Source organism: Nerophis lumbriciformis, linkage group LG08 (genome assembly GCF_033978685.3).
Source record: "Nerophis lumbriciformis linkage group LG08, RoL_Nlum_v2.1, whole genome shotgun sequence".
Classification (NCBI taxonomy): Eukaryota; Metazoa; Chordata; class Actinopteri; order Syngnathiformes; family Syngnathidae; genus Nerophis; species Nerophis lumbriciformis.
In genome coordinates, this window is record NC_084555.2 from 19,354,990 (window position 1) to 19,369,619 (window position 14,630).

A 14,630-nucleotide genomic window follows, 5' to 3' on the forward strand; every position below is an offset into this window, starting at 1 on the left:
TATCTGTTATTAATATGCAACTAAAACATTTTGATATTTGTTTATATTGACAAATTTAGTTTTTTAGACTACAATAATGTTCAATTAAAAACACTTTCTATGTACGTCTAGCTTGTGTGCTATTGTTTGCTTAGCTGTTGTGTAGCTGCAACCTCCTAGCGTATAGCCTACCACAGTTACCTTTTCTAAAAGACATCACTAAAATACAAAAAAGACCTACCTTGTGTGATTATTGGAGGACATTTAGAAGTTAACTGGCTATAGAGCTTTGCACAAGTAAACACGCTGTCGGATTGCTTGCATCAGAGCTAATATCCGATATCATCCGAGGGTTAGACTACGATATTCGACTGATAAAAATATCAGATAGGGACAACCCCAATATACATACAGGGACTAATCTACTAAGATCCAAATACTATGTGTTAAACAGTGTGTGCAGCTATAAAATTGTGTGTACTATTTGTGGGCGTGTTGCGTGTGATCTACTGAGACTGATCACAGGTACAGAAGTGGTGCAGACCGCCCTATTCACATTAGGTTTTTGCATCTACTACCGGCATTATATACCTATGAAAACACTCATTTCCCTCTACGTTTATGTTATCATGCTATTACTTGTGGGGTTTTGCAACATTAAACAAGCAGTACAAATCTATAATTTGGAAAACCTTTTCTGCAATATAGAATTACAATCTAAACAACTGAATCACAATCTTAACACTTGTGTCAAAGACTTTCGTCAAAACATATCAAGACATCTCTTCTCATACCAATAACACATTTCCGGCTTTACAATAACAGCACTTGGCGTCACATGACGTCTAACTACCAAAACAATGAAAAATTGTTTTACAATATGAGGCTTTGTCAAAGATGTTTTGTAATGTAATCTGTGATATTTCTACCTAAATAAATGTTTTCTAGCAGATTGAAAAAAGTGTATATTCTTTTAGAACCTGTTCTGATTGATAGTCTGCAATTACAGAATGTTTAGCAGCCTGACTATTACATGTTATTAATAAATAGAAGGTTAAAATATTGTCATGCAGATATATGAATACCATTAACTTGCACAAATTGTAATATACAGAATATCCTAAACATTTTAAGTAGTAATATCACAGATTACATTACCAAACACTTTTGACAATCAAACCTTGATAGTAACAATTCACATCTTGTGTTAATAACGCATGAAACTGGTATCTAAACATGGAAATGTAGCTCATTCTCTGAATACAAGTGCTCCATCAGCAGAAATACAAATTCTGTGTTCCTATGAAATACAAAATCTGGCAAAATACCAACGCACTGCAGGTATTTTTTTATTGTTATTAAATGCTTGCTTATGTCCTTTTGTGTTGAGCTGCTTAGCAAAGCATAAAGTTGAAAAACATTGCAATTAAACATTTTAATCGTTTGACACCCCCTAATTGTAATTTCCTTCATGAAAAAACAAGCCCCATTAAAAAAAACACCAACAGAAACCAAAACACACCAATTGAATTTGTTACAATCAGCCCTTTAATCTGCCAGCAGCTATAAAATTAGAAAATGATATACCTAAATATATGATATGTCTAATATTTACATTTTTTAGAGTCCATATACAAGCAAGCGTAGGATGGGGCTGCAGCGCGATCACCTCGTTTTTCACAGTCATTTCTACGCAACCGCCAGTTTGCACGCTCTCTAATAAATACATTTATTACATACACTTGTGAAGGACATAATTTCATGAAGTCTATGGATGTTTTCATTCATCCGGGTCATTGTAAGTCCAGGGCATTCAATCGTTCGTAGCTGGACTGTGGTTCGTCTTAGAAGACGTTTCTCCTCTCATCCAAGTGGGCTTCATCAGTTCATGCTCATAGACTTGGATTGGTCAGATCTAGTCAGACGAGAACTGACCAATCTAAGTCTATGAGCATGAACTGATAAAGCCTACTTGGGCTGACCAATCATCTAGTCTGACTAGATATGACCAATCTAAGTCTATGAGCATGAACTGATAAAGCCTACTTGGGCTGACCAATCATCTAGTCTGACTAGATATGACCAATCTAAGTCTATGAGCATGAACTGATAAAGCCTACTTAGATGAGAGGCGAATCATCTTCGAAGACAAACCAAAGTGTCCAGTTGCGATCGATTGAATGCTCTGAGATCATATTCATGAAGACAGACACGCTCAATGGATTGCACTCTCTTTTTTGCTCCCTTTGCGCACAAGTTTAGTTGATCAGCTTTGCATGTACTAACAAGTTTTCACGTATTTTAAAACATGCAAACTTTTAGTAGATCAGGCCATAGTGTTATTCTTACCCTGAGTGAGCAGCGAAAGGTCCTCCAGCACCAGGCCAGGCTGACATGGGCTAGCTGACAAAACAGATTCCACTGGAAGGCCCAGAAATGACAAGAAATTGAGGAGGAGGCGGAGCTGAAGCTCGGAAGACGACAAGCATATTAAAGAAGGGCCGATGTCATCGAACAACACCTAAGATGGAAACACCAACAGAAAGATTTCCAAGTTGTCATATCAATTCTGATAGAAAGTCAAATGTAACTAGGTTAGTTATTAATATACAGTAGCAAATAACTTATTTTTACCTGTCTCTCTGGATCGTCACAGTCCTCTTCTGACTGGCCCTTGTCTTTGTCGGGCCTCCAGGGCAACCATTGAGCGGCTTCACGAGAGGACTCCACATTCAGCCACACAGTCCATCGAGGCTGCTTTCGATCCTTTACCTCCTCCTCTTCGTCTTCGTCTTCCTCTTCTTCCTCTGTGGACAAACAAAAAAAGACAATCAGTTTCATGCATGTGGCAAACTAATTGGGATGAACTTTTCCAGGAGTTCTTTTTCACTCAAGAATGTGTTGTACCTTCACAGGGCTGCAGCCAACCTCCTTTCTCTTGTTGGACCATCCACACTTTCCAACCTTTGGCACCCCACTCCCCAACTCTTGCCTCCCCACTGTCCCAGAATGGCTCAAAGAACTCTGCCTGCACACAACATATACACAATTGTATAGAACTGTACACTATGTAAATGCCATTGCAATGGAAAGATTATAGCATTTAATTTCCCCTTGCGTTACCAATATATTATTTTTGTTGTTCTTTCTCTATACAAACCATTTTACATTAGTACATGTATTTGGCACAAAAAGTACACCACTTGGATTTTTTGTCCCATAAACCTCAGGATCTTTTAAGAATGTACAAATCACTGTCCTACAGCATTCAACCTCAGCGTGTTGCTTGTGCAGTTCAACAATCCTGCCGCATTCAAAGACAGAAAGCCGTTTTGCCTATGCCGTTAGGAGGTTATGACAGTGTAAATGTCTGACAAAAAATTATATGAAAGAAAATTTCAACTCAGATTTTAACTTTGTAACTCTAAAGAATATGTGTCAAACTCCCGGCCCGTGGAGGTTTCTCATCCGGCCCGCGGGATCATTTAAAGATTAACGTGCATCTGGCCCGCATGGAAAATGTATTAAATGAATTAACTCACTCCTGTCAGACATATACACCTTGTATATAAACATATACCACCAAAAATATCAATCATTTAACTGTACACGACTAAAAAGACACCACTTGAACTATTAAACCCTTCTGTACAAAAAAAAAAAATATGCATGACAATACAGTCAAAAAAGTGATCATTGTACCCACAACAACGCATGCTGGGAAACACATGCTTCTTAGACACATTCTGAAACTTGCCAACTTTTCTTGATTCAGCAGAATACTCCCAGAAATTTCCCTGGTCTACTAACATCTTGCCGGAAGTTACAAATCTCTCGGATTCTGCAGGGTTTTTTTGCATATAAAATATTGTAACTTTTGCCGAGATGTTAAAAGGATGACGAGGAGATGTTCGATCAACAATCACTTTATTAAAAAGAAAAACATCAGCTGTCTCATCGTGTACACAAAGCGGCGTTCCCTTAGTATACCCCTCCGGTTTTCCCGCGTTCACCAGTCAAGACGCATTTACGGACTCTCTGACTGTCGCAAAATAGAACTTGTTGAGCAGGGGCGGATATTTAAAAAAATGCATATTTACTCCACACTGTTAAAAAAAGTCAATCCACACAAATTGAGTTTAAAAAAAAGTCAAGACACATAAATTCACATGCTGTCATGCACATTTTGTCCAAGCCAGAAAAAGAAACCACAGAGTGTGTGTGAATGGGACAGAGGGTCAATTAATCCTAGTGTGTATGCCGTAAGTGTGCTTTGAACTTTGACCGCTTGTGTGATTGAGTTCGACACCCCTCCTCTATAGTCTTAAACTTTTGCTCAGCTGATGAACTGCCTGTGGTTTAAAACATTCAGGAGTTCACAAACTCATATCCATATCTATGCAGGCGCAGCATAACAATGATCTGTTTCAGGTAAAGTCGAAAGTGCAGATTCCTTACAAGTCTTTAAATGGTGTGAATCTCTAAGGCAAAACCAGAGTTATGGTCAAATTTGTCGCCACACTATATAACGTATATATTTCATATTGGCATTCTAGGTTTTAAGAAGGATTACTTACACATGTAATACATTTTAACAAATACATTTTTCCACCCTGATTTTAGGCCTAATGAGTTAATACACTGTGGCCCTGATCTACAAAAGGTTTGTGTGAATTAGAACACATGCAAACCTGCTGAAAAAAGAAGAAGCTGATCTACAATGCATGTGCGCAGAGGGATTTCTTCTCTTAAGTGAGCAAAATAAGGACCACAATCCAATGAGCGCATCTGTCTTCATGAATATGCAGAGTACATTTTAATCATCAGAACGCCCACAATACTGGGAGGAGAACATGCAATTATTAGTTAGCGCACAGAGTGATTTACCAAGAGTAAAATTGTTCTGCAGCCGCTGTTTTGTGTCTTTATTTTACATGTCTACAAAAGTCGCACAAACTGGCATAAGCAGAAATAGCTGTGACAAAGGAGGCGATTGCGCTGCAGCTCCGTCCTATGTATGCTTGTCAACATATACAGGTAAAAGCCAGTAAATTAGAATATTTTGAAAAACTTGATTTATTTCAGTAATTGCATTCAAAAGGTGTAACTTGTACATTATATTTATTCATTGCACACAGACTGATGCATTCAAATGTTTATTTCATTTAATTTTGATGATTTGAAGTGGCAACAAATGAAAATCCAAAATTCCGTGTGTCACAAAATTAGAATATTGTGTAAGGCTAATACAAAAAAGGGATTTTTAGAAGTGTTGGCCAACTGAAAAGTATGAAAATGAAAAATATGAGCATGTACAATACTCAATACTTGGTTGGAGCTCCTTTTGCCTCAATTACTGCGTTAATGCGGCGTGGCATGGAGTCGATGAGTTTCTGGCACTGCTCAGGTGTTATGAGAGCCCAGGTTGCTCTGATAGTGGCCTTCAACTCTTCTGCGTTTTTGGGTCTGGCATTCTGCATCTTCCTTTTCACAATACCCCACAGTTTTTCTATGGGGCTAAGGTCAGGGGAGTTGGCGGGCCAATTTAGAACAGAAATACCATGGTCCGTAAACCAGGCACGGGTAGATTTTGCGCTGTGTGCAGGCGCCAAGTCCTGTTGGAACTTGAAATCTCCATCTCCATAGAGCAGGTCAGCAGCAGGAAGCATGAAGTGCTCTAAAACTTGCTGGTAGACGGCTGCGTTGACCCTGGATCTCAGGAAACAGAGTGGACCGACACCAGCTGGACTGCTGCTGAGTGGTCCAAAGTCATGTTTTCTGACGAAAGCAAATTTTGCATTTCCTTTGGAAATCGAGGTCCCAGAGTCTGGAGGAAGACAGGAGAGGCACAGGATCCACGTTGCCTGAAGTCTAGTGTAAAGTTTCCACCATCAGTGATGGTTTGGGGTGCCATGTCATCTGCTGGTGTCGGTCCACTCTGTTTCCTGAGATCCAGGGTCAACGCAGCCGTCTACCAGCAAGTTTTAGAGCACTTCATGCTTCCTGCTGCTGACCTGCTCTATGGAGATGGAGATTTCAAGTTCCAACAGGACTTGGCGCCAGCACACAGCGCAAAATCTACCCGTGCCTGGTTTACGGACCATGGTATTTCTGTTCTAAATTGGCCCGCCAACTCCCCTGACCTTAGCCCCATAGAAAATCTGTGGGGTATTGTGAAAAGGAAGATGCAGAATGCCAGACCCAAAAACGCAGAAGAGTTGAAGGCCACTATCAGAGCAACCTGGGCTCTCATAACACCTGAGCAGTGCCAGAAACTCATCGACTCCATGCCACGCCGCATTAACGCAGTAATTGAGGCAAAAGGAGCTCCAACCAAGTATTGAGTATTGTACATGCTCATATTTTTCATTTTCATACTTTTCAGTTGGCCAACATTTCTAAAAATCCCTTTTTTGTATTAGCCTTAAGTAATATTCTAATTTTGTGACACACGGAATTTTGGATTTTCATTTGTTGCCACTTCAAATCATCAAAATTAAATGAAATAAACATTTGAATGCATCAGTCTGTGTGCAATGAATAAATATAATGTACAAGTTACACCTTTTGAATGCAATTACTGAAATAAATCAAGTTTTTCAAAATATTCTAATTTACTGGCTTTTACCTGTATGTACTGTTAAAAATAAAAATATTAGACATATTGTGTATTCAGCATCAGCATTTTATAATTGTATAACTGCTGGATGACGGGCTAATTAAAACATATTCAATTCATGCATTTTGGTTACAATCCACCATCCAAAATCCACTATCGCAAAATCCAAACACTTGTAGTTTTGTTCAAGAGTATATTGAATTTCAAATCAGAATGCATTTAGACATATTTACCTGTTGCTTTGTGGTCAGCCCTTGTACACTGTCGGGTTTGTAGAACGTAAATTCGATCATGGCCTGAAAGATGGAGAATGCCTTCTCCGAGTGACCACACTGACGAAGGAAATGACACTGCTGGGTGAGGATATCTGAAAGATGACAGTGAATGTCAATTATTGAGGACAACATATTGAATCCATAGTTAATCACAGAAAGAGCTGCACTGGCATCATTGTGTCGAGAATTAAATCCAGCAAACTTTTTGCACTGTCATGTACATGCATGCCTGCTTGTTGATGATGGGGCTCTGACTAACTTAGTCATCAATCTACTTGCAGGCCTCGAATTTGAACTCTTTAAGGTCAAGGCAAGTGTTGCCTTAAAGGAGGGCTCATATCTTAGGGCACCAAGGCAAGTTAGAAGGGCACCATGGCAAACATTTTTGTCTTCTGAGGCAGGGGCTCCAAAGCATGCATGCATGCATGCATAATATATATATATATATATATATATATATATATATATATATATATAAAAAACAAATGTTGAAAGATGGCACCTGATGACCATAAGACGTAACTGCACTTTTTGTCCATATACATAAAAATAGTATGAGATCTAGTGCTGACAATTATGGCCAAAGTAATAATTAAGATCATTGTTGTCAATATTGAAATCATGATTACTGATTGTTAGGTAAAGCAGTGTTGGGGTGTGAACGTAATACCATCATGTAATTTGTAATGTCTAATAAAAAGGCTGTAGATAAACGTTATCCATATATCTAAAGACAATTTTTTTTGTATTCTTTAATGATATCAACTTGTCAGCTTTTTGTCATTACATGATACCTTTATCTCTATTTTTACATTCTGATAGAGGGAGTTTTTTTTTATTTTATTTTTTGTCATTTTTTTAAAGTTATGTACATTTATATATACATGTAGATACTGTATCGGGACAGATCCATTACGAGTTTGAGCAGAAATATGTCATATAGGAATTAACTATACACAATAAAACATTAACAAAATGCTGTGTCACATGAATGGTTTTTAAAGTAATACCTTTGTGACATGAAAAAACCCCATAAGTAATGTAAAAAAACAGGGCGTTTACTTTTTGCTATCAAAATAAAACACAAAGCAGTTTGGCTAATGAAGATGAAATCCAATAAACAAGTTTTGTTCTTCTCCAACGTGTCCTTGTGGTTCAGTGCAACAGTTTGGCCAACAAAAAAAACAGGCGTGACACCTCGTACATCGAATACACCATCTTCACAGCCTGCGTTAAATTCGATTAGATGACAAAACATTATAGCTAGTACTGATATTATTTGAACACTGATACAGTTTGCAGTTAAATAAAGGAGTAAGCATCCCAGTAAACAAACTAAAGACTTTATAAACAAGTTGTGACAACGTTCACGACACATCGCCTGCTGCAATTTTCCTCACCTCATTAAAACTCTGTCACCGCAGCTGATGGACGCTGTATTGAGAAATTAAAAGCAACATCAAATAGTTTTTCTCCTTCGTTGTATACTTTTAGTGTGGAACAGGTGCATCTGTCGCCAATATTGTCCACACCTGTCGCCATTTAACAGCAGTGCGCTCTTAAACACACGCCGGGAAGCGAGCGAAAAATTACGATAAACAAAGCGCTTTGCTCCGTTTACTCCGAGCGGAAATTCCCCTGGCAAAGTCTGTGTAGTTAGTCCGCCATGTTTATCAAGTCAAACGACGCCAGTGCGCATGCGCCTGACTTCGTGTTGCCTAAAATGATTTAATAAATGAAGTTTTTTCTGTAATTAAAAAATTAGACGGTATTACTAACCGTCTAGAATTTTATCGCAAATTATCATTATACCGTTACATCGTTTTACCCAATTTGTTTGGATCGTATTTTTATTGATATTTCATTAAAAAAAACGCGGAAATTATATTTTGACGCAAAAGTTAATGTTTAAAAAGGCGGATTTCCGCGTTTTTGCAAAAATTTCACATGCTTGAACATGCATCCTTTTTGAAGGAATCTGTCCTGTGAGTATAATCTTTAGTCATGTAAACACTGGGACACAGCTGCAGTAAAGATTAGCTGGGCTCGCCTATCAGTTAAAAAAAGGCAAATACTGGTTTCTAGTTATTATAACAACATAATATTACCCAGCATATCATCTTCAATCCCTGGCAGGGCTGGGTGAGACACCATGCTGCCATCCCGTACAGCGCTGAGCGTGCTGAGACATTTCCCATAAGCAGAGTTGACCTTTGTCACACTGAAGTTACTGAAGTAGCTTTGGGTAAAGAGAAGATACTCCCTCCACAAAGGGCCACTATTTGGGTGAAGGAAGACCTAAAATACGACACACGTAAAAGAGGAGTTAAAAGATACGTTCTGCAAATCTGCACTGTGCAATTAAATGCAACACAAAGAATGTCAACCAACCAGCTTCTTCCATTCTTTAGCCAGAACTGATGGTTCCCAAAGCTCTTGACAGATCCTGAGCCTCTCCAGCTGCAAAGCTATACAGCTGGGGTTGGTAGCCACGGCACGCTCTGCAATGCTCAGCTTTTTCTCCAGCACTGCTTTGTAAGACGATTTGCGCCGTTCCGACGAATCTCTTCCGCGTTGCTCTTCTTCCAGTCCAAATACTGTTGCACACAACTCATCCTAATAAGGGGCAGAAATTAATGAAATTATAGTCTAAACAGTATGTAAACTTGGATGTTGTACCAGGGCTCCAGGGACAAGAGAGCCACTGGGTTTTTGTAATGTTTGATGACTTTTTCCCCTGCCATTTACATATGAAAGTTGTGGGGTTTTTTTTAATTGCTAAATATTAATATAAATAATTATAGCCAAAAAAGTTCAATAATAAGGTTGCTTGACTCAGGATATAGGTGCCTAACCCCTAATTTCCACTGAATGCATAACGGCCGCGAACCGGCTTCACTCTGGGAGGGCGCTGCCCTCTGCCGTTCGGCAATCCCCACCGCCGTTCTGTTGCGGCTTTGTCCTGCAGCGAAAAAGCGCTAACTTTTACAAGATCTCGAGAATCCAGGTGTAATCACGTGATAAGGGAAGTAGTAATGAAGCGAAACACAAAAGGTTTATTCTATCCTCCCAGAGGAGCAGAAGCAAATAAACTCGGTCCTGCCTTGATAAACCACTTTAATTTTTGTAGCAAGCAACAATAGAACAAACATCATCCCTGAAGAGCGTGTCACACAACCAGTCCTCTGCTTTCCCGGTCTCCGTATCAGCTGATATTTGCATGAGATATGCCTGTACATTATTCTTTAATTTTAGAACTCCAGAATCAGCATGTCTTCATTCATTTATGTCAACAAGATGAAATTAAGTCTGAAAACCTTTTTGACAAGTTGACTTCATGTCCGTCGCCACCCATTAGGACCTTTCAAAGTATAAAATACGATCTTCCTTCCGTATTTTATGTTATTTTGAAAGTAAACCAGATACTTTATTTTGTGTTTGTGCATGACGGATTTTAGCGAAATTGAACGGATTTTTTGCGACGTCAATAATAGAAGCTCTGCGTATATTTAGCGCTGGAATGCGGAACGGTAACAGCAAGTCTGTGACGTTTGTGGGCAGTAGAAATTGACACATTGCTTTTATCCACTAGCGACGCTGAGATCATTATTCATGCGTTCGTTACGTCTCGTCTCGACTACTGTAACGTATTATTTTCGGGTCTCCCTATGTCTAGCATTAAAAGATTACAATTGGTACAAAATGCGGCTGCTAGACTTTTGACAAGAACAAGAAAGTTTGATCATATTACGCCTATACTGGCTCACCTGCACTGGCTTCCTGTGCACTTAAGATGTGACTTTAAGGTTTTACTACTTACGTATAAAATACTACACGGTCTAGCTCTGTCCTATCTTGTCGATTGTATTGTACCATATGTCCCGGCAAGAAATCTGCGTTCAAAAAACTCCGGCTTATTAGTGATTCCCAGAGCCCAAAAAAAGTCTGCGGGCTATAGAGCGTTTTCTATTCGGGCTCCAGTACTATGGAATGCCCTCCCGGTAACAATTAGAGATGCTACCTCAGTAGAAGCATTTAAGTCCCATCTTAAAACTCATTTGTATACTCTAGCCTTTAAATAGACCCCCCTTTTAGACCAGTTGATCTGCCGTTTCTTTTCTTTTCTCCTCTGCTCCCCTCTTACTTGTGGAGGAGGGGGGGGGGGCACAGGTCCGGTTACCATGGATGAAGTGCTGGCTGTCCAGAGTCAGGACCCAGGGTGGACCGCTCGCCTGTGCATCGGCTGGGAACATCTCTGCGCTGCTGACCCGTCTCCGCTCGGGATGGTGTCCTGCTGGCCCCACTATGGACTGGACTCTTACTATTATGTTGGATCCACTATGGACTGGACTCTCACAATAATATGTCAGACCCACTCGACATCCATTGCATTCGGTCTCCCCTAGAGGGGGGGGGGGGGATGACATGGCACCCCAAACCATCACCCAACCATGCAAATTTTGCATTTCCTTTGGAAATCGAGGTCCCAGAGTCTGGAGGAAGACAGGAGAGGCACAGGATCCACGTTGCCTGAAGTCTAGTGTAAAGTTTCCACCATCAGTGATGGTTTGGGGTGCCATGTCATCTGCTGGTGTCGGTCCACTCTGTTTCCTGAGATCCAGGGTCAACGCAGCCGTCTACCAGCAAGTTGTAGAGCACTTCATGCTTCCTGCTGCTGACCTGCTCTATGGAGATGGAGATTTCAAGTTCCAACAGGACTTGGCGCCTGCACACAGCGCAAAATCTACCCGTGCCTGGTTTACAGACCATGGTATTTCTGTTCTAAATTGGCCCGCCAACTCCCCTGACCTTAGCCCCATAGAAAATCTGTGGGGTATTGTGAAAAGGAAGATGCAGAATGCCAGACCCAAAAACGCAGAAGAGTTGAAGGCCACTATCAGAGCAACCTGGGCTCTCATAACACCTGAGCAGTGCCAGAAACTCATCGACTCCATGCCACGCCGCATTAACGCAGTAATTGAGGCAAAAGGAGCTCCAACCAAGTATTGAGTATTGTACATGCTCATATTTTTCATTTTCATACTTTTCAGTTGGCCAACATTTCTAAAAATCCCTTTTTTGTATTAGCCTTAAGTAATATTCTAATTTTGTGACACACGGAATTTTGGATTTTTCATTTGTTGCCACTTCAAATCATCAAAATTAAATGAAATAAACATTTGAATGCATCAGTCTGTGTGCAATGAATAAATATAATGTACAAGTTACACCTTTTGAATGCAATTACTGAAATAAATCAAGTTTTTCAAAATATTCTAATTTACTGGCTTTTACCTGTATATTTATGGCAGCATATGAGAAAGTTATGTATGAGTTTCATTTTTGCATCTCATTACCTATAAATGTGGTGCGTTCAGGACCCTCGATTAAAGTTAGAGAGTTTTTAAAGATGGAGGGACTTAACTTCCAGAAGATGCACTAATGTTAGTATAACCATAATATTAATGATGTAAAATTATGACTTATATTATCCACTGATGATAATTAATAATGTTTTTTAACTAATCTGTATTTTACACTCTGAAGTTAAGGAAAACTTAACAGATTTATGGTCATATTTAAGTGATTTACAATTATATTTAAATGAATAATGACAGGTTATATGATTATTTAAATTCATATCCAGCCACTTTATATTGAACTTGTTGGCCCTTTTTTAAAACAATACCTAATTATTTAAGGGGAGGGGAGGTTAACTAGATATCTTAAGCTGTTATCAACCAAATCCAAGCAAAAATTAGTTTTTTAGTGAATGTAAACATGTCAAGTATGTGTGTATGAGGCGGCGACATTGGGTTTAGGGTTGGATGGGGTGGTCCTTTAGGAGTATTGTGTATAGGGGCCCAGAATTTGGTGCTCCATCCCTGCCGTTTGCTATATGTACAGTAGCTCTCTGTTAAAAACTGTACTTCTGTTACCATCAATAGCCCTACTTTACACCAGGTACAAAATTGTGACTATTAGAGCACTAAAAAGAAAACTCTGCTACCTTTGCAACTTTGTGTCATTATACCCTTTAAATAAAGTGTCTATTGAAAAATAAATAACCTTTTAACGATGACGATGATTAGACATCGGTATAATGCTGACGTTTCAAGGAACTACAATTATGGCCGCCATCACAGTGGTGCATTACACAGATGATGATCTAGATAATCCAAATGTAGTTGTATTCATAAATTAATAGTGTGCTTTTTTTACAGCTTTTCTTGGTTTTAATACACATTGAAAAGGATCCTTCTTACCTGGTACCGAATAAACTTCAACCACAGCTGCGTGTCTGCTGGTTGCTCTCTAAGTTGCCTGTTAAACTCTTCTGTCCGGCCAGGCAAAAGTACAGCTTCTTGCTCATTCTTCACATTGTTGTCATGGTGATCTGTCTGGGCCTGCCTTCCCTTCCCCTGCAGCCAGAGGGCAGTAGAGGAGTCATACACACCAAGAGGGTTCACGGATGATATCTGTGCACAGCCACCTGGATTAAGGACAATATAAACTGAATAGTAAATCAAACGAGACAGAATTAAAAAAAAAAAAACAAGAAGACACAAAGTGATCATTTGTGTTGAATGCATAAAGCAGAAACAGAAAACCATACAATGTCAAAAAAAAATTAAAAAAAATGCTATGACGCCCTCATAAAAAAAGTGCAGTTCAAGTTTTGTGTGTTTCACTGTAGTCAGTTTACATTTCTTCTTTTTAGGAGTCACAAAATGCTGGTATGATCACAATTAGGGCTTTGCAATATGAATTATATACAATATAAATTACATAAATCTGTCAGATAATAGGGATTTTAATAATACCATCAAATTGTGACGATGCATGTAGAGGACACATTCTATCTGTGTCCCGCAAAACAAAAGAATGACCGCATTCTCAACACAATGAAGCGTCCTGTGTCCTTGCAAGCGGCTAAAGTCCCTCCACAGTGCAAAGTTTATTCTAAATCCCTAATCCTCGCATCCATGGCAGCAAATAAACTACATTTTTTACATGTATCACTGGAGGACGAGGAATAGCTGAACATGCAGCACTACACACTGTCGGAGGATACAAAGATCCCTAACCTCTAAACTAGAGTTCTTAAATGTAAACAGGGCTGGGAGGAAAAATAGAAATGTTCACAGTAACAATACCAAGTACAGTATCAATAATAAATACTAGAGTGATTAGATTAATATTTTTTACTATCACAAAATTGTTTAGTTATTGTTTAGGGAAATATAAGGGTAAAACACAAAAAACTTAAATCAGACCGAATAACAGATTTTGTTTGTTTACTTATTCTGGACTATTGACTTTAGTTTGCTCAAAATAGGGTATGTAATAAAAGGTAAATGATTTAAATATCCAACTGATATTATTACACCTCCATCATGTGATTTGTCTAATTATAATTGAGATCAAAAATGTTATAGTAAATAATAATCTTTAAAATGTGAAGTATTAGTATTGGTACCGTATGTATGGCTGATACTGCCTCTGTAACTACTTGAAATACACATTTGTGCTTTCGCCCAAAGCTAATGTAAAGTATCCAAACAGAAATATACGGCAAGTGCTTTGTACGTTTTAACAAAAGTGTAGACAGAACCATGTTAACAGTAAGTAACCAGATTAACAGTAAACTAGAGTTTATGCAATTCCGGAAGGAATCGCGTGTGAATTCCCCAATCATTGCTGAAGCTGAATTTAAAAGCTGAATGACTGCGGAATTAATGTAGAACAAAGTTTGA

At 38.9% G+C, this 14,630-nt stretch overlaps 1 protein-coding gene across 1 annotated transcript in view; it reads right to left on the minus strand.

The window, feature by feature from the left end:
* nrde2 (NRDE-2, necessary for RNA interference, domain containing) overlaps positions 1–14,630 on the minus strand; it is a 34,323-nt gene that overhangs the window by 11,632 nt on the left and 8,061 nt on the right. Inside the window, exons 6-12 of the mRNA XM_061968426.1 lie at positions 13,140–13,366; positions 9,265–9,489; positions 8,982–9,171; positions 6,832–6,965; positions 2,887–3,007; positions 2,614–2,786; positions 2,329–2,500 (exon numbers count right to left, since the gene is read on the minus strand). Coding sequence (XP_061824410.1) covers positions 2,329–2,500; positions 2,614–2,786; positions 2,887–3,007; positions 6,832–6,965; positions 8,982–9,171; positions 9,265–9,489; positions 13,140–13,366 — 1,242 coding nt within the window. The remainder of the gene's footprint in view (positions 1–2,328; positions 2,501–2,613; positions 2,787–2,886; positions 3,008–6,831; positions 6,966–8,981; positions 9,172–9,264; positions 9,490–13,139; positions 13,367–14,630) is intronic.